Raw genomic sequence first — 23,330 nt, forward strand, 5'->3', positions numbered from 1 at the left:
CTTCCCTTCTTCCCCTTTTTGTGGATGTCCAATCACAAACTTCCCAATGCAGCTCAATTGCAAGGCAGGGGCTCAGGGCAATGGCTGCCTCTTGTGTTTAGCTCCACAAACCAGGAAATAACAGGACCAGTGGTCTGACAGCCAAGAGGGTGTAACAAGGTCAGTTTATAACTGTCAATTTCTACCGAAACCTGCACTTTTTGTAAAATACAAAAGTGTACACACTCTGCACACATAAAGCACTTCAGCAAGCTAAAGTGCTTTAGGTGTGTGGGGTATCGTTTTAACTGAAGTTTAGAGCTGAGACTTTGGTGTGCGTTGTGAAAAGTCATGCATTGCATTATGGGAGTGCATGGATGCTGGTGCGTCACTGCAGACACCATCATTGTAGTTGATGAGCAAAAATTGTTAATTAAGGGGGGAAAAAAAAAAAATAAAAAAAAAAATAGACACGCACGTGCACTAGCAATTTGTCTAGAGTAATCTATAGATTAAATGTTTTGCTCTAAAAATATTACATTTGTATTCTTTTGTCTAAAATGCTAGATTTCTTAAAATAAATAAATAAAACAGGAGTATTTATTATTGAACGACAATAAAATTGGAAAATATCTGCTAGTCAGCTATTTTCCAGTTCACTGATATTGAACTTAAATATGCTACAGTATATATTTGATTGTTTCAGGTTTAGTGAACAGCCATGAAACTAAATGTAAATCTTTAAACATAAATCATTTTAAATACAAGGCATATGTCCTCTTTCAAGAATAATTATTTAACACATACATGCATGTTTATTTCTGAATATAAATTAAATCAACACCTCAAATACCTTGCCAAAGTGTTTTTTTATACAAAGAGTTTCTCCTCTGTTTTCATATTACAAAAACTACAGATTTCAATAAATATTGACACTTTTATAAATTGTTACACCTCCCTGGCTGTCAATCAGACAACCAGTCCTGTTACTTCCTGGTTTGTTTAGCTCAGTGGACAAAGAGGCAAGCAAATCGATCTGAGGGACATTGACAAGGGCCAAATAGTGATGGCTATGGGAAGAAGGTAGGCCAGCGGAGGTAGTGTTATGCTCTGTACAATGTTCTAATGGGAAACCTTGGGTCCTGGCATTCATGTGGATGTTACATTGGCATGAACCTCCTACCAGAGACTGTTGCAGACCACCTACACACCTTTATGGCAATGGCGTTCCCTGATGGCAGTGACCTCTTTCAGCAGGAAAATCCATCCTGCAGGAATATGACAAAGAGTTTAAGGTGCCTTGCCTTGGACTCCAAATTCCCTAGATCTCAGTCCAATTGAGCATCTGTGGGGTGTAAGGAGACAGCAAATCTGATCCGTGGAGGCCATAACTTGAAGATCTTAAAGGATCTGCTGCTACCACAAGCCAGAGGTCATGCCTTAATGCGTCAGAGCTGTTTTGGCAGCACAAAGGGTACCTACACGATGTCAGGCTGGAGGTTTTGAAGTTGTGACTGATCAGTGTATCTTCCAAATAGTGATTGATTGATTTATTTACTATATATTTATGCAGTAGAATTTCCATCTAAGTCTTCAGATAGTGTGTACGTTGTGAGCGTGCCAAAAAAAAAAAAAACATGGAAAGTCAACATTTAATTTCTAAAAATCCCTTCTTTCTTAAAAAAAAAAAAAAAAATGTAATAAAAAAATATCAACATACAAAGAGTGATTGCTCTGCACTACACAACAAGACAGCCTGTCTGTTCAGTGGGAAATTTGCGTTGGGAGTATTACTAAATCATTAGTGATTTACATTACATGGCACTCAGCACTGCAGAAAACATAAATCGTGGAGGAATTTTAAAGCCGGGATATTGACATTTTTCACATAAGACAAACCCTGAAGATGTGACAAAGCCGGGAATACTAAATTAGTGTCATCTTTGCTCCAGGGGCTCCGAAACATGAAGCTCCTGCGGCATGCATGACTTTTTGGTGATTGCTGTGACAAGGCTTCAATGCAAAGACCTCAACAACAAGAGCAAAACAAAAAAAATCTTCCAGGATGAATAACAATGAGTCTGTTTTCAATCTGACCCGAGTAATACAAATGTCAGAACTCTGTGATTCTTAACGTTGCATATACTGATCTACTGTTGCTAGATATTATATGGTGTAGGTAAACAAAGTACCTTAGAGACAGTGTAAACATGTCTTTCTATGTAGAAATAGTAGTGTTTCTTAAACGATTTTAATGTACACTAAACATATTATTATACTTTAAAATGAATTTATCAAAATAATATCTTTATTAATATTAAGCAGCAGCATCTAATGACGAGAGCATTTAGTAAATACTCTTAAGGGACACTCCTTCACACTAATTTTAACAATTTAGTAGATGTACCCCCCAACAAAAACATGACTACATTTAACCACTTAAGGACACAGAACATAAATTTTTCATCATGCTGCCCTTTTATTTCTGAAGCCGTTTCCTTGAGGGGTCTATTATGCATTTTTTTCATTGGGTGTATAGATCTCTTGTCCCTACCCTTCTTCCCCAGCCCAGACCTTCTGTGTCTGTCCAATCACAGACTTCCCAACGCAGCTCAATGAGGAGTGTGCAAGGCTCTGAGCAATTGTCTGTCTCATGAGTTTAGCACCAGGACTTAACAAGACAGGTTGTCTGATTGACAGTCATGGGGTGTGGCAAGTTTAATTTATAAAAGTGTAAACTTTTATTGAAATCTGAACTTTTTGTAAAAACATGACACACTCTTTAAATAGAGAATCTGGAGTGTGCCTTTAAGATAAGGATCTGCAGTGTACCTTTAAAGAAGCGTTTGTTAATATTTTCCATTGAATAGTGACATTTATTTCCTTCTGCAATAGGTAAACTTTCAAAAACAAAAAGGCCATAAGAAAATAGATCATAAACTTTTCTTTACAAATAATATGCTCTGAGACAGTATTCTATATTGTGCCTCAGTTAACCCTTTAAGACCGGAGGGCGTACTATTACGCACTATTTTAAGCGGCTCTAAACGCCGCCGGGCGTAATAGTACGCCCTCCGGTCTTTTGTTACTTACCCGGGGAGCTCCCCGCAGCACGTCCATCCTCCTTCAGCCCCCCCGGGCATTGCCAGCAGGGGGACTAACTGTAATGACAGTTAGTCCCCCTGCTGGCTGGAAATAAAATAAAATTAATTAATCAGTGTAAAAAAAAAGTAATAATATACTTAGATCATATATATATATATATATATATATATATATATATATGATCTAAGTATATATATACACATATGCATACACACACATACACTGTCTAGGTGTATTTTACTAATTATATATATATTAATATCAAATTACACGTAGACTGATACTGATTAAATATATATTTATATATATAATATAAAAAATATGTAAATACGTTAAAAAATAAAATTAAAACAATAATTAAAAATAAATAATTAAAACATATATAGATGTGTGTTATTTCGTTCTAACTTTATTGTGATATTAATATATATATATATATATATATATATATTTATATCAAAATACACGTAGAACAAAATAATATATATATCTATATACATAAATATATACGTATATATCACTATATATACCTATATATAAATAAAAATATTTTAAAAAATTATATATATATATATATATATATATATATACACACATATATACACATACGTATATACATACATAAATTCATTCTACACATATATTTATGTAATATTTTTACATAATTAGGTATCTTAATTAATTACAATTAGCGGGACCTGCCTGACAACCCATGCCGAAAGTAAAGGGAATTTAATTTGCTAGCACTATATTTAACCCTATAACTTTCTAAGACACCATAAAACCTGTACATGGGGGGTACTGTTCTACTCGGGAGACTTCGCTGAACACAAAAATTAGTGTTTCAAAACAGTAAAATGTATTACAACGATGATATCGCCAGTAAAAGTGACGTTTTTTGCATTTTTCACGCACAAACAGCATTTACACGAACGATATTATTGCTGCAATACTTTTTACTGTTTTGAAACACAAATATTTGTGTTCAGCGAAGTCTTCCGAGTACAACAGTACCCCTCATGTACAGGTTTTATGGTGTTTTCAAAAGTTACAGCGTCAAATATAAGGCTTGTGTTTCATTTTTTTCACATTAAAATTTGCCAGATTGGTTACGTTGCCTTTGAGACCCTATGGTAGCCCAAGAATGAAAATTACCCCTATGATGGCATACCATTTGCAATAGTAGACAGCCCAAGGTATTGCAAACGGGGTATGTCCAGTCTTTTTTAGTAGCCACTTAGTCACAAACACTGGCCAAAATTGGCGTTTTTTGCATTTTTCACACACAAACAAATACTAACGCTAACTTTGGCCAGTGTTTGTGACCAAATGGCTACTTATAAAGACTGGACATACCCCATTTGCAATACCTTGGGTTGTCTACTATTGCAAATGGTATGCCATTATGGGTGTAAATTTTATTCCTGGGCTACTATACAGTCCCAAAGGCAACGTAACCAATCTGGCGAATTTCAATTTCAAATGTAACGTGCTATATTTGACCCTGTAACTTCCCTATACACCATAAAACCTGTACATAGGGGGTACTGTTTTACATGTAAGACTTTGCTGAATACAAATATGTGTATTTTATTGCAGTAAAAGCAAACAGTATTATGACATTGACAGTTACAATGTCATGTAGCACTAAAAAAAATAACAGTATTTCTTATTTTCTGCCATTTTTTTCATATTACATTATGTTTCATAGCTAAATATTTGATATTAAATAAAAGCCCTGTTTCCCCTGAATAAAATGCTATATAATAAGGGGGGGTACATTTAATATGAAAGAGGTGAATTACGGTTGGACAGACATATAGCGCAAATGCCAGGTTTTGTTTACGTTTTGTTTTGTTCACAACGTGTACATTTGGCTCAGTCCTTAAGGGGTTAATATTTCATGCTTTATTAGAAAGGAAACAACTACACCTGTCCCTTTCATTCCTAGACAGACCTATTACAAGCTGATAGATACTGAATCGAATAGAATGTACATAAATTGACGCAACACTTATAGGGAAATGGATACTCATTGTTGGACTAGGAATTACATGTATGAAATGCTATTATAGAATGCCACTTCACAGTAAACAATGTACAATTACCACACTCTTTGTTCCTTTCTTTTCACCAAATAAAGGTCTTAGTAGGATTTGTGTTACTTTAAAAGCCATCCATCCTCTGACATGTCCAGTTCTAAGATGAACTGTCATTATTTCCAATTTACTCCTGCAGGAAATGTCCTATTACTGGTACATTGGAAGATAGATGAAATCTATCTACCGCATTTTTGTCATCTAAGCCAGGATGACATATGATTCAGCACCTCTGTAGATGAACATTAGGTAGCAGTTAATTGGATGAACTGTTCTGGTAAGTCTTTAGTTGGGCATGTTCTTTAAAACGGTGGGCAACAGCTAGGCTAGAGTTTAGAATATTTAAAAATGTCCTATGGAAATTAAGGTCAACTGAATGTGAAGAGCTATAATAGCAGACCCTATTATGGAGGTATCTTATCTGAAGTCCACATAGATACATAAAATGTTGCATAAAATATTGAATGCCCAAGAGAGTAGAAATGTATGGAGAAAAGTTTGTGGTACTTTCAATGAAGTTACACTTTGTTAAGAATTTTAAACATTTGCGATTAGAAATTAAAGGATTAATCTTAAAATGAATGTCGATTAGTCATAAAAATGGTGATTAGAGATGAGCGGACACCTGGATGTTCGGGTTCGCTGGGTGCAGCCAAACTTCGGCAAAAAGTTCGAGTTCATACTCGAACTTGACCCGAATTTGACTCCGAACCCAAACCCCATTGAAGTAAATGGGGACCCGAACTTTTGGGCACTAAAATGGCTCTAAAAAAGTTATGGAAAGGGCTAGAGGGCTGCAAAAGGAAGTAAAATGGGGGTAAGAGTAGGACAAGTGCCCTGCAAACAAATGTTGATAGGGAAATAACTTAAAATAACATAAAATGCATAAAAATTAATATTAATAATCTTGAACTAGGAGGAGGAGGTGGATGTGGAGTAGGAGGTTGAGGAGGTGGTGATCGTGGCGGTGTAAGTGGAAGCGGCGGTGGAGGAGGAGGTGCTAGCCAACACTGTTTTTTATTTGTTTTTTTGTTTTTTAATTGGGTAGCCCCCAAAATATTGGGACATATAAAAAAAGAAAACACTTGAGTATAACAATGGCTGGGTGAGGCCAGTATAAATGTCTATTCTGCACAAGGTACAGACAAGTCTGGTGGGATCCATACCTGGTTCATTTTAATAAATGTGAGCTTGTCCACGTTGGCTGTAGACAGGCGGCTGCGCTTGTCTGTGATAACGACCCCTGCCGTGCTAAACACACATTCAGACAATACACTTGAATGAGTCAAACTGCAATGTCACAGCAGTATTTGACGGTTCTATTTGACTCTCAGATACTTTTTAGCACCAAAAAAATGTGAATTTTTAAAAGTGCGATGTAACCACAGTATTTGACGGTTCTATTTGACTCTCAGATATGAAGTCCACGCCACAAATTTACTTTTTAGCACCAAAAAAGCTGTAGTTTGCAGATTCAACACCAGAATTATTTCCTAATCTGTCCCTCACAACTGCAGCATCCTCTCCCTACGCTAATAAGAGCTCATGTGACTTCAGATTATATAGAGGCTGGGTCACATGCTGCACTGGTCAATCACAGGCATGGCTGTGATGGCTTTTAAGGGCACACGAGTCAAACGCTTGTTGATTGGCTGCCCTGCAGCTTTTCAAAACACGCCATTAAATCACTGAACACCGAACTCGAACCCGTACTGTTACTGAAATGTCCAGGCTCGGGTTCTGGGTCAAAAAATCATAATGTTCGTAACGAACCCGAACTTTGAAGTTCGGGTTCGCTCATCTCTAATGGTGATACTTATTTTTAATAGCATGTTTGTAAATACTGTGACTTTTTCTTAGATTTGTACAGTTAAAACACTCTGAGCACAAAAATATGTGTTGAGCATTAAGATTCATGGTTTATATCTCTACCTACTATTGATATTTTTACATCTACATAATGCTGCTCTCACCTATCTATCCTCCCTAATATACAAGTATGTCCCATCTAGGCCCTTACGCACTGCTGAAGACTTACATCTATCTTCTGTCCATACTCCCACCTCTGATGCTCGCCTTCTGATGCTCACTGTTGTTCAGCCAACATATTGGTTAGCTGGATATTTAGCAGGGGGTCAATTGCTGCCTTTATAGATAGATGTGCATTGGACAATTAATTACCCCATAGCAAGGTCAGCCTGCATTCAAGGACTTCTTCTAGTCAACTTAATAAAGGACTTTACATATTCATGCATTGCAGGTTCCTAGCTGATGCAAAATGGGGAACCTTAATTAGGAAATTGTTAAGGACCACGCTGGACTTTTTAAGAAAGGTACAGTAAAAGAAGAAAATGTTCCTTTCGATTTATTTCAATCTGGATGGTTAATCCACGAATATAGGTTTGGGAGGGAATAAAGACTACTGCTATGTATGAGTAATGGGTTTGGGAGAGCGAGGATCATAAGATATAGATTTTATGAACATAATATAACTTTATAAAGTGCAACATTTGCCAAACAATACAATATCCAATGTAGAGAAGCTGATTTTAATGTCACAAAAAGGCAAACACTAGTGTTTGCTAAATATTCCAAACATGGCTAATAATGGATTATAAAATAATAACTGTTGTCATAAATAAAAAATTTTTTAACAGATTGTTTATAACATCAAATTAATCATATAAATGCTTTTTGGATGTAAGAGTGACATTTATTTTGCATGTTGAAACCACCACAATGTTTTAAACAATGCATGACATTCCAGGCCTCTGTTTGTTCAAGTGTTTTGATTGCTTACTTATAAAATAAATGTTTTTAATATCCCATCTCTGTTATTTCTCAAGCCATACCTCTTCTTAAGGACAGTTTTACCGACTCCCAGACTAATTGCAAGGGACAAAGAATGGATCTCTTGCCGATGCTCAATCATTTTTGTAAACACAAATCTTGGAAATTCCCATATTAAACTTGTCTTTTAAGTAATTACAGAGTCATGTCTTGAGTGCACTTACTCTCACAGAACCCCAGAAATGCTGACAACAGCCCGAGCCTTAAATAGTGATTGATTGTTAATTATTATTCCTCATCATCCATCATCATAAGCTTTTAAAGCTCCTGTCAAATTAAGTGAGGTCAGTAGACCGTATTTAATTGAAGATTACAAAAACTTGAAGATGCAGCTCTTTGATAAACAACACTGCTGAAAATAATCTTGTTATCAATTAGAAAAGACTGTTTTGACCATTGTTTCTTAAATGATACTTATTATCAGACCAGATCAAAGTGGCAGAGTTATCGATGGTGCGAAATAGCAAATAAATAACTGTATAGAAATGACTTAACAATGGAAAGATGTTACATAGATATTCAGTATACAAACAGACATGATATGTATGATTATCAGAACTATAAAATTATAAGAATCTAATGTTACTTTAGAGTATGCAAAATGATCTGTAATATATTCAATTTAAATTATTCAGTACTGTAAAGCACATCTCCATGGGTTACCTATAGAAATTGTTTTAATCATGCATTGTAAATACAGATTTTGGAATATAACTTGATCATTAATTAACACAGTGACAGCAGAAACCCTCAAAATGAATTTTGGAAACAACCAAAAATAGTATAATGCCCCAATAACACCAGATGACGGAATTGTATAATACCCAAGTGATAATCGATACTCTAGATTCTAAATAAACATATGCAAGGCAGTTTGTAGATAATCATGTACCTGGATGTTACCCTAAAGTAAAAAGAAAAAAAGGAATTTAAAATCTGGCTTTGAGTAAATTATACTGTATTTCACTAATCCAGTGCAAGAAACAAACCTGTCAATATGTGTGCATCCAATGAGCAGCAGACATCAAGACAAATCCCTGTTTGTCACTTTCACTCACTGCTCCTACAGTGCAAGAACCTTTTTTTTTTTCCAGATTGAATTAGTAAGTGAGACTTTCCCTGCTCTCAACTTCTATATAAAAGTCAGTTGGAAGTAGTGATCATGGGAGCTTTCAGATTTCACACTGAATCATAAAGAGTCCCAGACCAAGAATACAATGTGCTAAAAAAATTATGTATTATTTTATCTCTTTATACGGTTTTTCACCTTTAGCAAGTTTTTTTTTTTCTAATCTAATTGACCTTCTAGAATAGAAAAAAGTCAGCAATTAATTAACAATGTATGTAAAACCCAAATAACTTTAATCAAAACCATGAATAAATATTCAGAACAGAGAACAAAAAAAATCTTCCTCCATCAACGTATATATTTAGGATACAAGCATACGATTTTCTTCAATAGTTTCACTGCCAATCAAACATTTCAGTTGTACATCCATAAATTTAAACTCTTAAGAATTATTTGACGTTATAAGACCTATTTTGGAATAGTTATCCAATGTGCACATGTGATGGTAAGTTTTAAACAAAAATGTCACAGAATAAACACGCCCTCTACATATAATTATAATTCTTTACGCCACCATCTTACAACTCAAATGTGACAGTCACAATTTAAATGTATATTTTAAAACCAGCTCTACATACCTATTTGGGTATCTCTGTCTACCTATTCAGACAGTTGTCCACCCATCCATCCATCTGTATTTTCATCTATTCTAAAGTGTTTTCCAATTCATATTAACATATATCTATAGCTATACTATTTAGCAATTATTTGTCAAAACGTCTTATGTTAACCCAAAGCATTAGACTAATACATATCATTTTTTTATAAATGTTCTTGCATTTCTTTCTCGTCTGCTTCCTTTCATTTGTTTTATTATACAACTCTACAGAAGTTCTTCAGAAATGTGAAGAATTTGTATTTGTGTTTCATTCGGCACAGAAGCTAAATGCCATCATTACAAAGTAAATTCTGTGAAAGCACTCAACAACAAGTCTCCTTTTTCTAAAGAATGCATGTATTAATCATTCGGAGAGAAAGAAAAAAAAAAGCTCAGCAGGAATACACAGACAGACAAAAACACAAAACTCAAATAGTTTTAAGGCATTTGTGTATTCAGCACCATGGACAGAGCTACTCATCTCTTCCTTATTACACAGGTTTATTTAGAGTATTTTCTTTCTAAAAACCACAGCATTCAGGTGCTGAATATCAATAAAGCAACTTGGTTTGGCAGGTAACGGATGTTGCAACAAAACAAGACAGAATTGGACTGATTGACTTTTCTAAACAAAAAAACCTTTACAAAAACCTGCACACCTTTGTTTACCAGCGAAGCCCACACATTATTTGGCGATGTACTGTACTGCAATGTATTAAATATAAAATAGCCACTGTCCTAAATGTACATAGCTTAAAAAAATGAATTGTAGCTAAAAGGAATCTAAAGTACTAATGCCCACTTTGTAAGTGAAAAAACATTCACAACTTTGAATTTTTTACTATAGATTATGCAATTGCTTGTGGATATTTATTGTTCAATATTGTTATTTAGATGCCTGTTTAAAGACAATAATTTGTATAAATACAGATCAGTATGGAACAGTTTGATGTTTTACAATTTGCATGCTTTTTTTGATCTGGATAGACACAAAAAGCAGATTAAATATTTTAATAGGTGTGTCTTAATCTCTGGATACTTAATGCCTGGAGCAGACGTAATATCACGTCAATCAACCACATGCCATACCAATTACTTGCTGAATGGTCACTGGCTTTCACAGTGCAATATATAACTCTAATACTGAAATAGCCTAATAGAGGTGTATTATAGATATATCAGTTGTATATAATAAGTTAAGCTAGTTTTACGGTTGTAATATCGGCCATCAGTACCAACATTAAGACCATGCATAATTTGGGACTGTGTCAAAAACAGTTAATTTGGGACTGTGTCAAAAACAGTTAATGGTTGCTGGTGCAAAATAAACCTGAATACCTTTTATTTTTCTCTTCTACACAATCATGATAATTGTTTATTGCGATAATAATCACATGGCGCTTAGCAGGACTAACTGGCCTAATGTGGTTGATGCCCTGATACCCAACAGTTATAAAAATAAGTTGCCATAGCTACATAAACAAAATAATATAGGTTTTTACAATACGGTATAGAAAAAAATCCCTACCTTTCATGTGGGTTGCAAAAGTCTGACATAATCGAGAAAGGAGATCAGGATGCTCAAATTTCTCTTCTTTGGCCTTGACCCAGATACAATTTTCTGTTAATTCTTGTGGTTCAATCTACGTTAGGCAAAAGTGAAAAACGAAAAGGTCAGACATGATAGAACTATTGATAAATCTCAACTCAGTGAGAAGTTAAGAGTGAAAAGATGATGCTCAAATGTCAAATATTTAAGGTAACAGGTCAGCGTTTAAAATGTTTTACACACACCTGAGATCTGGCCATCTGAGATAATGTTTAACTGCTACAACATGATTGTATATGTGTGTGCTTTGTATGTAGCCTGCAAATTAGTGTTAGAGGTCTATACTGAGTTAAGCAAACTAAATTATAATTGTTTGGGGATGAAATGTATGAGTAAGGCAGTTCCTGGATAATTTAATGAGTTGCCCCTCAGGCTTAAAAACATTTCCAATCTGAATGTCATTATAGTATTTAACATTAGTTACTAGTTTTTCAGGAAGGCAATTAATTTATCTGGCAACATCAGGTTAGGCAGGTGCAGAGCGTATACAGACTAGTAGTGACATTTAATAAGTACAACGATAAGTGATGTGACTGATGCTAGCTCTGCTATTCTTGCAGATTTGCAATCTCTGTATAGAGAACAAAAATGTTAATTTATATCTGTCTACAGTATATGACACGTCTGTATAGTTTATTATGAAGCTGGTGTTAGTTTGGGCTTTCTCTGCACTGAATTAAGTTTAAACTGAGCTAAAAATTTGCATATATAGCTACATCTGTGACCTTTTATGCTCCATATATCCACTTCTTCAACTTCATGTGCATATTTCATTTTATTCTTCAGGATCATAGAACACCATTAATTAAAAAAAAAAAAGTAAAACAATAAATAAATAAATGAAACCTCATATAATTCAAAAGCAGCAACAAATGACTAAGTCGCTGTGCATGTGCTTCACAAAACCAGGAGAAAGCCATCTATTAGAATATATTTGAAAATTGCAAAAAGAGGAGATCTCTTAAAAATCACATGCAATATTTAATTGATGATATATTTACTGCATACTATGTGTGACCCTGCATGTGTATGCATACTATATTATGAACAGGTGCCTGCATGTATTTGGAAGCCAACATCTGTTTTAAAGATGAGTAATGCTTATCTATGTCAATGTGTTGCCCATCCAATTAGCAAAGGCGATGTTAAAAGCACACTCTAGACAGCATAACCACGGTGACACATTGAAGTGGTTATGACGCCTACAGTGCCTTAGTCCCAGCTCATAATTCAGTATTAAACTGTTTTTGAATAATTTGACACTAAAGGATGGTACCTAGCCCCCAATGAACGTTCATTTCACCTCAGGTATACCAACTCATGCCACCAATACACACATACACATGTGTGGATGAGAGTGCTCAGTTGACACTCTCGGTTAATCACTGTTACAGAGTGATGCTGGGCCTATTGTGGAGCATAAATGGGGGGTGGGCTGCAATTGGCAAGGCACCATCTATTCACATTGAACTATTAGAAAAAAAAAAAAATTCCACTGAGACAAGGGGTGACCCCAAGGGACCGTTGGCATCATAACCACTTTAATGAGATGAAACCATTATAATGGATATAATGTCCCTTTAAATGAGTATGTGCTCATACATAAAATTCAGTATTCAGTATTCAAAGAAAAACAGAGAACTGTCCAGCAGAGATAAAGATTTATAAAAACTTCAAAAAAGTCTTTGATTTCCTTATAACAAAACACTACAATTGCTAATGCAAATTTTCTATTATTATTATTATTAAGAAAAATATATTATTTGCTTGTATTGTTTAGTAATGCATACATATAAATATTTTCCATAAAGCTTAGCTTTGCTCTTTGGGGTCTTCTTTGGTCAGAATCTCAGGTTATCTGGCCAAAATCCAATAACGAGTGTGCATCCTGATATCCTGATATCCTGTCTTGCATCTCAAATGTACTATGGGCAGTTTGGGACCTTTAAATTGTGCATATTGTATTTAGATGAATAATGCTTCAGACCAAAGAGGGCTAACAATGGCTTTCCCTAAAGAGTAGTAAGGGTAAGCTAGGAACTTCACTTAAAAAACTACTAACTCACATGTATTGATACATTATATTACAAGTAATCTCAGTAATTTTAATACAAATACAAATACTTTTCCTTTAAGAATATATATAGTTTTGCCAATTTAATTATATTTATAATTTGTTTTTCTTAAACATCTTTAGAAAAAAATGCTTTCTCGACAGACCGTTTGTGTGAAGAAAAATCATTTCACATTTGCACTTAATTTAATTATTTTAACTATAACCCAGACAATAATAATCATGTCATATAATAATAATAAAAAAAGATTTCCTCTGTTTGGTTGAAGTAGACATATTTTGTTGATTTCTATTTTACTTTTTTGCTGAAATAATGAAGTTCACCTCTACCATTGAATGACAATGATAATGGGTTTAAGAATCTTGATGCCACAATATATTTTAGGGGTGAGAACTATATAGAATGAAAATGGTAAGTATTATAAATTGCACTTAAATCTCATATGAAGTGTAATGTCTAACACAGATTCATTAAGTTGTTAAGAACATATTTTAAAGGGCCATGCTTGTAAAAATTAAAGGTGAACACGTTTTATAAATGACTGACCCATAATATTGTTGAGAAAATCATTCAGCAGACATCAAATGGTCAAGGAAGGTCAGCGTATTAAACTTCAGAGATTTTTAGGCACATAACATTGAGACCTGGGGAGTCTACATTGGTTATACCTCATTGCATAACAGAGTGATAGTTAAATATTCAAGCTCACACACATTTTTCATTGAATAAAGATTTTTCTTGAGAGGTCAGTGACCTTCAGGGAAAAGCATCACATTTAACCTTCTCTTTTCAAAAAATGTATACTTTATTCTTCATTGCTGTACTTCATAAATATGGAGGTATACAAATACACAAAAACCCATTACATACATGACATGGTGTGGGAGAAAGAGCACTAACAATTCAAGGGGGTTTTCATGGGGTGATAAATTGCATTCTATTGATGGTTGGTACATAAATATCAATATTTCTGTTTGTGTCAGGGCATTTAACAAGATAAAAAAAAATATGATTTTTTTTGTGCCTGATATGGGATGGAAATGAAATATTTTGGAGTAAAATTGACTCATGGGAAATATGGAAAACAAGTTTAGTAGTATAATTATCTGCTATTTAGGAGTTAAATCCCTTTTGTGCAGTTTATGCAGCCCTAGGCACACATCCCTGGTTGTGAGTCACACAGTCCACATGAAAAAAATGGTTTAATTTTCAATCAACTCAAAGAACACTGTGTTTAGTTTAGAAGTTATCTCCTGCTCTGGTAATTGCACTTTAATCATGTACAAGAGGCTATTGCAGACTATAGCAGTCTATTAACAGTGCAGGAGTTGACAAATTCTAGATCGAACACACTGTGCATTATGGGAACCTAAACACATGTAGGCTCTTTTCCAGGAAGTGTGTAGTGAGGCTGTGGGAGTCTCAGCCAGGGGAGGTATGGCTAGGGCTGCATAAACAAAGTGACAACTTCTAAAGGGTGGAGAAATTAACAGTGAGACTGCATGACATATACACCAACACCACTTAATTAAGTTAGTTGTTTTAGTGCTTATAGTGTCCCTATAATAATAATAATAATAATAATAATAATAATAATAATTATAATAAAACTCAAAGGCATCTAATATGAACATCATTATTCGTCATTTATTGTTTTGAAATGTATTTTAATGTATTATTAAAAAAAAAAGAATGGGTCACCCCTGCAGTGTCCCTTTGAGAAGACTCTGCTTTGTCAACTATAGAGAAAAGTCATATGCACCAAAAGAGAGGTGACATAGTGGTGGCACTAAAATGTTTTATTTGACTATATGGTCACAGCTTTTATATACGTAGTTGTTATTTCTCCTGTTGCCATTTTTCTGTTTGCCAGTGTAGGAATTTTAGCGGTCTATGACAAATCTTCACCATATTGAGCTTACAATATCACTTATATTCCTGCAGACACAACCTCTCAGCAGCATTCAGGTCATTGGTTAACTGAGACACTGATATCAATTGGCAGGGTATCTCACCGTTGAGTAGTTCATTAGATATGAGAAATAAAACCTTAAACATGCTTATATACCAGGAATCAACAAAATTCATTCAGTTTCAACTTTAACTTCAACTATTAAAAAAAATAATAACTCCATGGTCAGTCATTAGGGCTGAGAATAGCTACCAATCCATATTAAAACCAGAAAGTATTGTGCATAAAAAAACATATTAAATATGAATGTCACAATAATTATTAAACGGTTATGTATAATTATATTGAATACACATAATTAAAAAAACATTAATTAATTGCAAACTTGTCGGAAATGCAAAGACTGTCTCCCTACTGTCTCCATTACTATATTACATTTTAAAATTATAAACATAGTTCAATGCCCTTTAATTAATATCTTGCAGTTATTTTCATATAAAATGACAGTGTCTAATTTGAAATTTTTCCTGTTTTAGCATTAAACGCATTAAACTATTTTTCTAAAACCACATTAGGAATATGGGGGCAAACGAGACTTATATAATACATTATACTAGACAAACACGACTATATGAGTCTAGTGTAGCAATGTATCAAATCTTTTATGTGCATTGAAATAAAAACAATAAATTAATTCTGGGGTATAATTTTATTTCAATTTCATCTCATGCATAATGATTTTTTTTTTTTTTAAACTTAATGTGAATACGCTGGGCACATTGCCTGTATTGACACATTATTCATTCCTCAAGGACACAAGTCATTTCTTATGCTGAATGCTCTCCTTGAGAAGTTTACGTTATTCATACACATGACTTGTTTTTACTTTTTATCCTAGGAATTGACAGATTTATTTTTTTGAGTGACCATATAAGGTTGTAAGGTTAAAGTCTCATTTGTATGCCCGAATAATTATATATAAATTATCCTTTTTACAAAGTACATTTCTTTGAAATTTTGGATATATATATGCCATTATTATGTATATGCAAAATGGGATGAACTAAGGGTCATCTTTATTTTGTAATAAGACAACCTAGAGCAGAGTTTGGCATAAACACTTTGCCAACTGCTCGCAAGTTTATTGAAACACTGAAAATTTTAGTATTATTCATGCGACTTTACCATCGATTCATTTTTTTTGCTATATGAATGAACTTGTTGATGAACTCTTAAGAACATTGGCCATGATTTTATATTGTTTTATAAGCTTTTTAAATGATTTAATATTTTGGGATTATGTTTTGAATTTTTTTTTTTCAAAATATTAAAACATCAATATATACAAAATATAAAAAAAATGAAATATTTTTCAGAATATGAAATAATTGTAAAACTTTATCCAAAAATATTAAATAATTTGAAAAGCTTATTAAATCAAGGCATTTGCTTCCTGAATTATTGTGAGCTTTGTGTTGAATGTGGGGAGAATTTTGTTAAATTAATTCTGAGAGTTTGGGGAGAAGCTCTCCAGTGCTTCAAGGACTCATTGCTGACATCAATAGCACACAGCAGCTGCCTAGGGAGATATGGTCATATTCAAAAACAGGGTCCTTCCAAACTTATGCCAGCTAGTTTGACAGTAAACCATGATTAAGGTGGTGAAATTTACATTTGGAAATGGTAATTACTTTCAAAGGAGTCTTTTCAGGTTATTTATGAAAATAATTTGTGACCACAATGAGTTAGACTGGTTTCTGTAGGATTTTCTGTTTTCACGGATGTATCAAGAAATATGATTACTAGATACTTCTAATGTAAAGTGACAAAATAATTTTAGCACAAAATTGAAGTATTTTAATAAGTAGAAATTTCTTTCTACAGTAAATTCTCAACTTCACATTAGACAGCAGAACAAGCTTACTGTCAACTTTTTTTAATTTTTTTAAATATGTGGCACTTCAGAATCAGGTTGTCTTCATATCTTAACAAGTGAAACTACTTCAGCTCTTTTGAAGAGCTGCTAATGCACCTAGGGACATCATGTTAGCAATATATTAATAATTGTTTTGGCAGGTTACTTCATGAATTCACATGCAGGGCATGGAAATGACAGAATTAATTTTGATACATGAAATATTCTATTATTGATAGAAAGTTCATTTGCTACAAGAATAAACATTTTAACACACTGATTAAAGAAAGTAAACTATTCTCCTTTCATTCGTTAGTAATAACAGAGTTTGACTGATATTATCTTGTTCTCCCTCCGTATTGCTGCAGTTCACACATGAGCTTCTATCCTATTGCAACATACTATAACTATGGGCGATGAGACCGCATGAGCTTTAATTAGAGCTCTGGAAGTTTCATTCCAACCATGTAGTTGAAGTAGTGATCGACATACTGTGCCAATAGGGGATGTCAGTAAGGGTGCAATATAAGTTTTGTTCTAATTTAAGACACCAGCATACCGATATGCTGCTGGGGACAATGACAATTTCTTACGTATATCGAAATATAATTACTAGTTAGCTTATAAAAACACGACAACCCACTTGTTGTCCAAGCCGTACAGAAGAACAAAACCCTCTTGTATGCAAGAAACGTTTCCACACTGCACAGTATTCACATCGCAACGATGAGCAAAATTAATGTTATTTTGACACAAAAACCATAGACAAACAAATCCACAGATTTTGAGTTTGAAAGAGGAAAAATCTTGCACAATGAACACACAACTTGAGAAGACGAAACTTAAATTGTATGCAAAGTTCATAAGAACCTTGCTACCAACTTTAACTGAAATGTAAAGTTCCCCTTCATGTACTAAAAAAAAATCACTTGGTACAGTGGTGTAATCTAATTTAATGTAATCTAATGAACATCTGCCAATCTTACACATATTGCATAGAATATATAATACAGTCTAAGACATTTTACCTTTGACCAGTTTATCCTCTTCATGTTTGTTTCAGGTTTAAACACTTTCTTGTGTTTCATTCCAAAAGGTAAGGCTACAACAGCTGGTGCCATTGCCAAAGGAGCCCGAGGCATTCCAAAAAGAGGTGGTGGTGGAGGTAGACCTCCAAAAGGAGGGGGAGGTGGTGCAAGTGGTGGGCCCATTCCAGGAGGTGGGGGCGGAGGAGGGATACCACCAGGTAATGGAGGTGGGGGAGGTGGTGGGGGAGGTCCACCTGGAATCGGTGGTGGAGGAGGCGGAGGAGGCCCTCCCATTGTTGGAGGTCCAGACGGAAGTTTAGCACCCTGAAATACAATAAAACATATTGTTAGAAATAGTTTGACTTGAAAAAGGAGAGACTTAAATTGACAATAATGTTTGAACACGAGCTAATCTAAAACATAGACAAATGTAAATATGTATCCCTTTATATTTATTTTTATTGACCCAGAATGTATGATATATAGTGTATAGGACAGAGTGTATCATTAATTCTGTCTTATTTATGTATTTTTTGGTCGTTGACTATGACTTACAACTATATCTAAAAAGATAAAACCACCATCTAACCAATGAAAATACAATTTTAATTTCATTGTTTCCCTTCTGCCTCTTACTAGACTTCTGTACTTATTTTCACTAAACTAATGAGGCTCCTCCGGTGGGGAAATGTCAAACAGAAAAGTCTTGCAACTCTCTCTCTCCATATTGTATATGCATTTTATATCCTCATATCTTACTTTTAAGAAAATGCATGCATTACATTGAAGAAAAATATTTTTTGTAAAACTGCTATAACATTTAAAAAAAAAATGAGTTGCCTTAATACATTTTAAAAGAATGATTACAAAAGGGAACAAAGTGAACACATAGTCTGAAGGTATATAATCCTAATTTAAATACATCTGCTGTTTACTGTCCTGCATATTTTGAACATGCTTGAAGGCCAAGGTAAAGTAAGACTATGGAGTGGTATGTTATAAATAGGTTAAATGTACACTGTGTGATATATTCAGCATTAAAAACCAGATGCTTGTGTGAAATTGCAGCCAAAGGAAACTAAACCCCACACAACATTGTTTATATTTGCTCTAAAAAGAAAATTATATAAAGCAACAAATGCTGCAATGTGTGAACTTTTCCAAACATGTCCTGTACCAAGAGGAATTATTCAAATTTAAAATCAATGTAATTGTGTTGAAAAAAAAAAGTCAACAAAAATGCGGACTGCAACAAACTATATATACGTGTGTTCTCATTTTTACATTTGGATGTTCCTGGCAGTTACAGAAAGAGATTATAATTGCGTGAGCCTAAATTATCATTACAAATCTGTCATGTTCACATCATCAGCAGTGTAGAAAATCCATCTGCTAAAATGAATTTAGCATCAGCGGACCCTAGATGCCAAAAAGTACGCACAACGTAACTTGCTTATCTTTCATTTTTTTTTCGTGGGGAGGGCAGAATTTGGACACATCTACACTCATATATGCAATGTGTAAAGGAGCTTGTGGTTTAACACTTTAAGTGCAAGAGGGTATTAAAAGAAAAATGTGATGTCCATTTATCTGGAATACAGATATTTAAACTTTATAAGCATGGGTATTGAGCTAAAGTAAGAGTCAGCATATATTTTACTGAAAGACGAAATTATCTTTAAAAAGCTGCGCTATGAGAGAGAAGCTGCTGACGGATTGATATCTATTCATTGCTTTCAATGTACAACTCTAAGACTGAACAAAATCAAACTTGCCAAGTCTGAAAATCAACTTGACAAATATTACGTTTTGTAGAACCTTGACAACAGTAAATGTTTCAAACTAATCTATGAGATTTTTTTTAAAGACGTGACCCAACGCGCAGTGTGAGATGTGTGGTGGGCAATGTATCTATATGTAAACACACATCACAAACATATGTTCTGCAGTCAAAATTGTATGTGTTGTTAATTTTATGACAGCTTAATGTAAATAATTTTGATACGGCTTGAATATCAATTTTGAAAATGTTCACACAAAATGTTCTATAATCATATTTATGTATAAACACAGATTTAAGTGATAGCGCTATATTCAATGTAAATACAAATTTGATTGAATAAAAAAAAAAGAAAGAAAAGAAAATATATGTTTTGATGTCTTTAATCTTGGAACGGATGTCTTTAGATGTATTTGAAATATCACGCAAGCCATCACAAAGAACTCAAATTGGAAATGGGGGGTAGCCGTCTGTTTTTGGATCAACTTCTTAAATTGATGTGTGGACTGTTGAACATAATGGATATTTTTCAATCACGATTACTATGTTACCATGTTAATGTGTAATTTATCCTTCGTCTGTGTCAATATATTTTTGTGTCATCTGTCAATCCAACAATGACCGTCTTTATGTGCCTCTATCCATTTTTTATTGATCTGCCCTTTCTTTTGATCATTAGATTTCCCTAATCTGCAAAACAGTAAATCTAGCCTATGTATTAGCAATCAGGATCTCATTTGGAATTCTAAAATTAAGGGTTGCACTCTATTCTTTTTCATTATTATGATAACTCTATTCAGTATACTGTAGAAGTAATGCATAACTATTAATACATATTTATAAATATTTCTCCATTTGTACCTGTGAAATAGCATTGTGGAAGGTAAGTAGCAGGGCTAAGCATTTATAGCAGAATATATCTATTAACCGCTTAGTGACCAGACCGCTTTTCAATTTTCTTACCGTTAAGGACCAGGGCTGTTTTTAAATTTTTGCTGTGTTTGTGTTTAGCTATAATATTCCTCTTACTAATTTACTGTACCCACACATATTATATACCATTTTTCTTGCCATTAAATGGTCTTTCTAGAGATGCCATTATTTTCATCATATCATTTACTATAAAAAATATAAAATATGATGAAATAATGTATAAAAAACACACTTTTTTAACTTTGATCCCTTTGATCACTTTGATCTGTTATGCATCTACAACCACCAAAAAACACCCATGCTAAATAGTTTCTAAATTTTGTCCTGAGTTTAGAAATACCCAATGTTAACGTTATGATGTTAAGTATGACGTTATATATAAGATATATAGATATTATATATCTCATATATACATATACATACATACACATTTATTAACTTCTTTTTTTTTTTACTTTTTTTTACTTTTTTCACCAGCAGGGGGACTGCGTGTCAGTTCATGTAGTTCCCATGCAGGCAGCACAATGGACACCTATTGCGGCCTTGTGACCGTTCTTTTAGAACAGTCACATGGCCCCTGGGGGTCCTAATTTGCAGAGGGGAGCCTGTCTGGGCTGTCAGACAGTCCCTCCATAGCAGAACAACACAGATCGCCGTTGGGGGAATGGGTGCGATCTGGTTAGTACATATTGAGGGAGGGAGAGAAATCGAAGTTTTTAATGTTTAATTTATTTATTTTCGAGGCACTCAGCACAGGCAGAGCATCGGAAGCCTGCCTGATGGCTTCTGATGCTCTGCACTACACTGCTGGGCGCCACATGGAGCAACTCGGAAGTGATCGCTCCGGGGGGAGCGATCACTCGGGAGCCCGGCAGTCAGGAGGGGTATTGCACGATGCCTTGACATTGAGGCATCGCTGCAATACTGCTAGAGCATCTGAAAGCGATCATGATCGCTTTCAGTGCTCTAATTAGCCGCGGACGTATCAGGTACGTCTGCAGTCCTTAAGGGACGTTTTTTAGTCAGACGTACCTGGTACGTCTGCGGTCCTTAAGGGCTTAAATAAGAAAAAATAAATGGATGAATTTAACCGCTGTCCTCACAGTAAAGTTTTTCTTTTACAATTATTAAACAATTATTAGACTAGTTATACTTTCTATTGCGCAGAGATGACTAACAATGTGCCATCAACCTGTTGCTGAACTACAACTCCCTTGATGCTTTGCAGCTCTTTAACCCCTTAATGACCAAACTTCTGGAATAAAAGGGAATCATGACATGTCACACATGTCATGTGTCCTTAAGGGGTTAAACTGGCACAACATAATGGTTTTATAGCTTAGCAACAGTTGAAGGGAATACAACCAGTTGGCTACCCCTTTTTATAGAACATAGAAGATAAACGTGTATTCTTTAAAAGTTGATATTCTCAATTGTTAAAGAACAATTCAACTTCTTGTTAAATCCCATTTTTTTTTTTTATGCAGCCTCAAATTAAACAAGCATAAAGCATCATGGAAGCTGTATTTTAACAATAACTGGTGACTGCATATTAGACACAACTTTCTAAAATATTAGTAATATTTGTAACTCACGATCTCTATCAAATGCACAGTAACAATTTTCCATTTTTCTATGGATTGTTGAAATTACTGCATAAGATCAGCACCAATGCATTAAAAGCCATTAAATAAATAATATGCATGTATTATTTAAATATTATGATAATGTTCCTCTGTAAGTCATTTACTGGCAATTCAGTCTTCAGGAATACAAAGGATCAATAGAAATTTGCTGTTGATTAGTTCTTTACCTACATGCTCAATTTAAGCGTCTTTATTGCTGCATTAAAAGAGACCGAGACACTAATGACAGCAATAAAAACACTATTTAATTCCTTAGCAATTTTAGTAAACTTCAGTTACGTCAATGTGGTCAGCTAGACTTTGTGATGAGAGCTACAAATTATGGATGTCCATTATTTGCAAGAAGAAATGAGGTCAGAAAGGGTCCTAGTATTCTAAAGGCATGTTTGTCTAAAGGTCTTTGTTACCAAAACACTCTCTCTCTCTCTCTATATATATATATAAAAATAAAAAAAATAAAAAAAATAAAAAAAATACCGGCACTCTAGGCTTTCTTCATCCGATTTATTATATGGTTCCCAGAATGTCAACGTTTCAGCTCCCGATCGGAGCTTTCATCAGGACACATCAGGACACATCAGGACACATCAGGACAACAGGATGTGTCCTGATGAAAGCTCAGATCGGGAGCTGAAACGTTGACATTCTGGGAACCATTTAATAAATCAGATG

General features: G+C 34.3%; 1 protein-coding gene across 4 annotated transcripts in view; it reads right to left on the reverse strand.

Annotated features, from left to right (window-relative positions):
- The window catches only part of DIAPH2 (diaphanous related formin 2), a 1,045,110-nt gene that overhangs the window by 692,362 nt on the left and 329,418 nt on the right, over nucleotides 1–23,330 (reverse strand). For all 4 annotated transcript variants that reach the window (XM_063431883.1, XM_063431882.1, XM_063431880.1 and 1 more), the window contains 2 exons: nucleotides 18,300–18,623; nucleotides 11,289–11,403 (listed from right to left, as the gene is read on the reverse strand). In XM_063431883.1, coding sequence (XP_063287953.1) covers nucleotides 11,289–11,403; nucleotides 18,300–18,623 — 439 coding nt within the window. The remainder of the gene's footprint in view (nucleotides 1–11,288; nucleotides 11,404–18,299; nucleotides 18,624–23,330) is intronic.

The sequence above is a fragment of the Pelobates fuscus genome, chromosome 9 (assembly GCF_036172605.1).
Source record: "Pelobates fuscus isolate aPelFus1 chromosome 9, aPelFus1.pri, whole genome shotgun sequence".
Taxonomy (NCBI): Eukaryota; Metazoa; Chordata; class Amphibia; order Anura; family Pelobatidae; genus Pelobates; species Pelobates fuscus.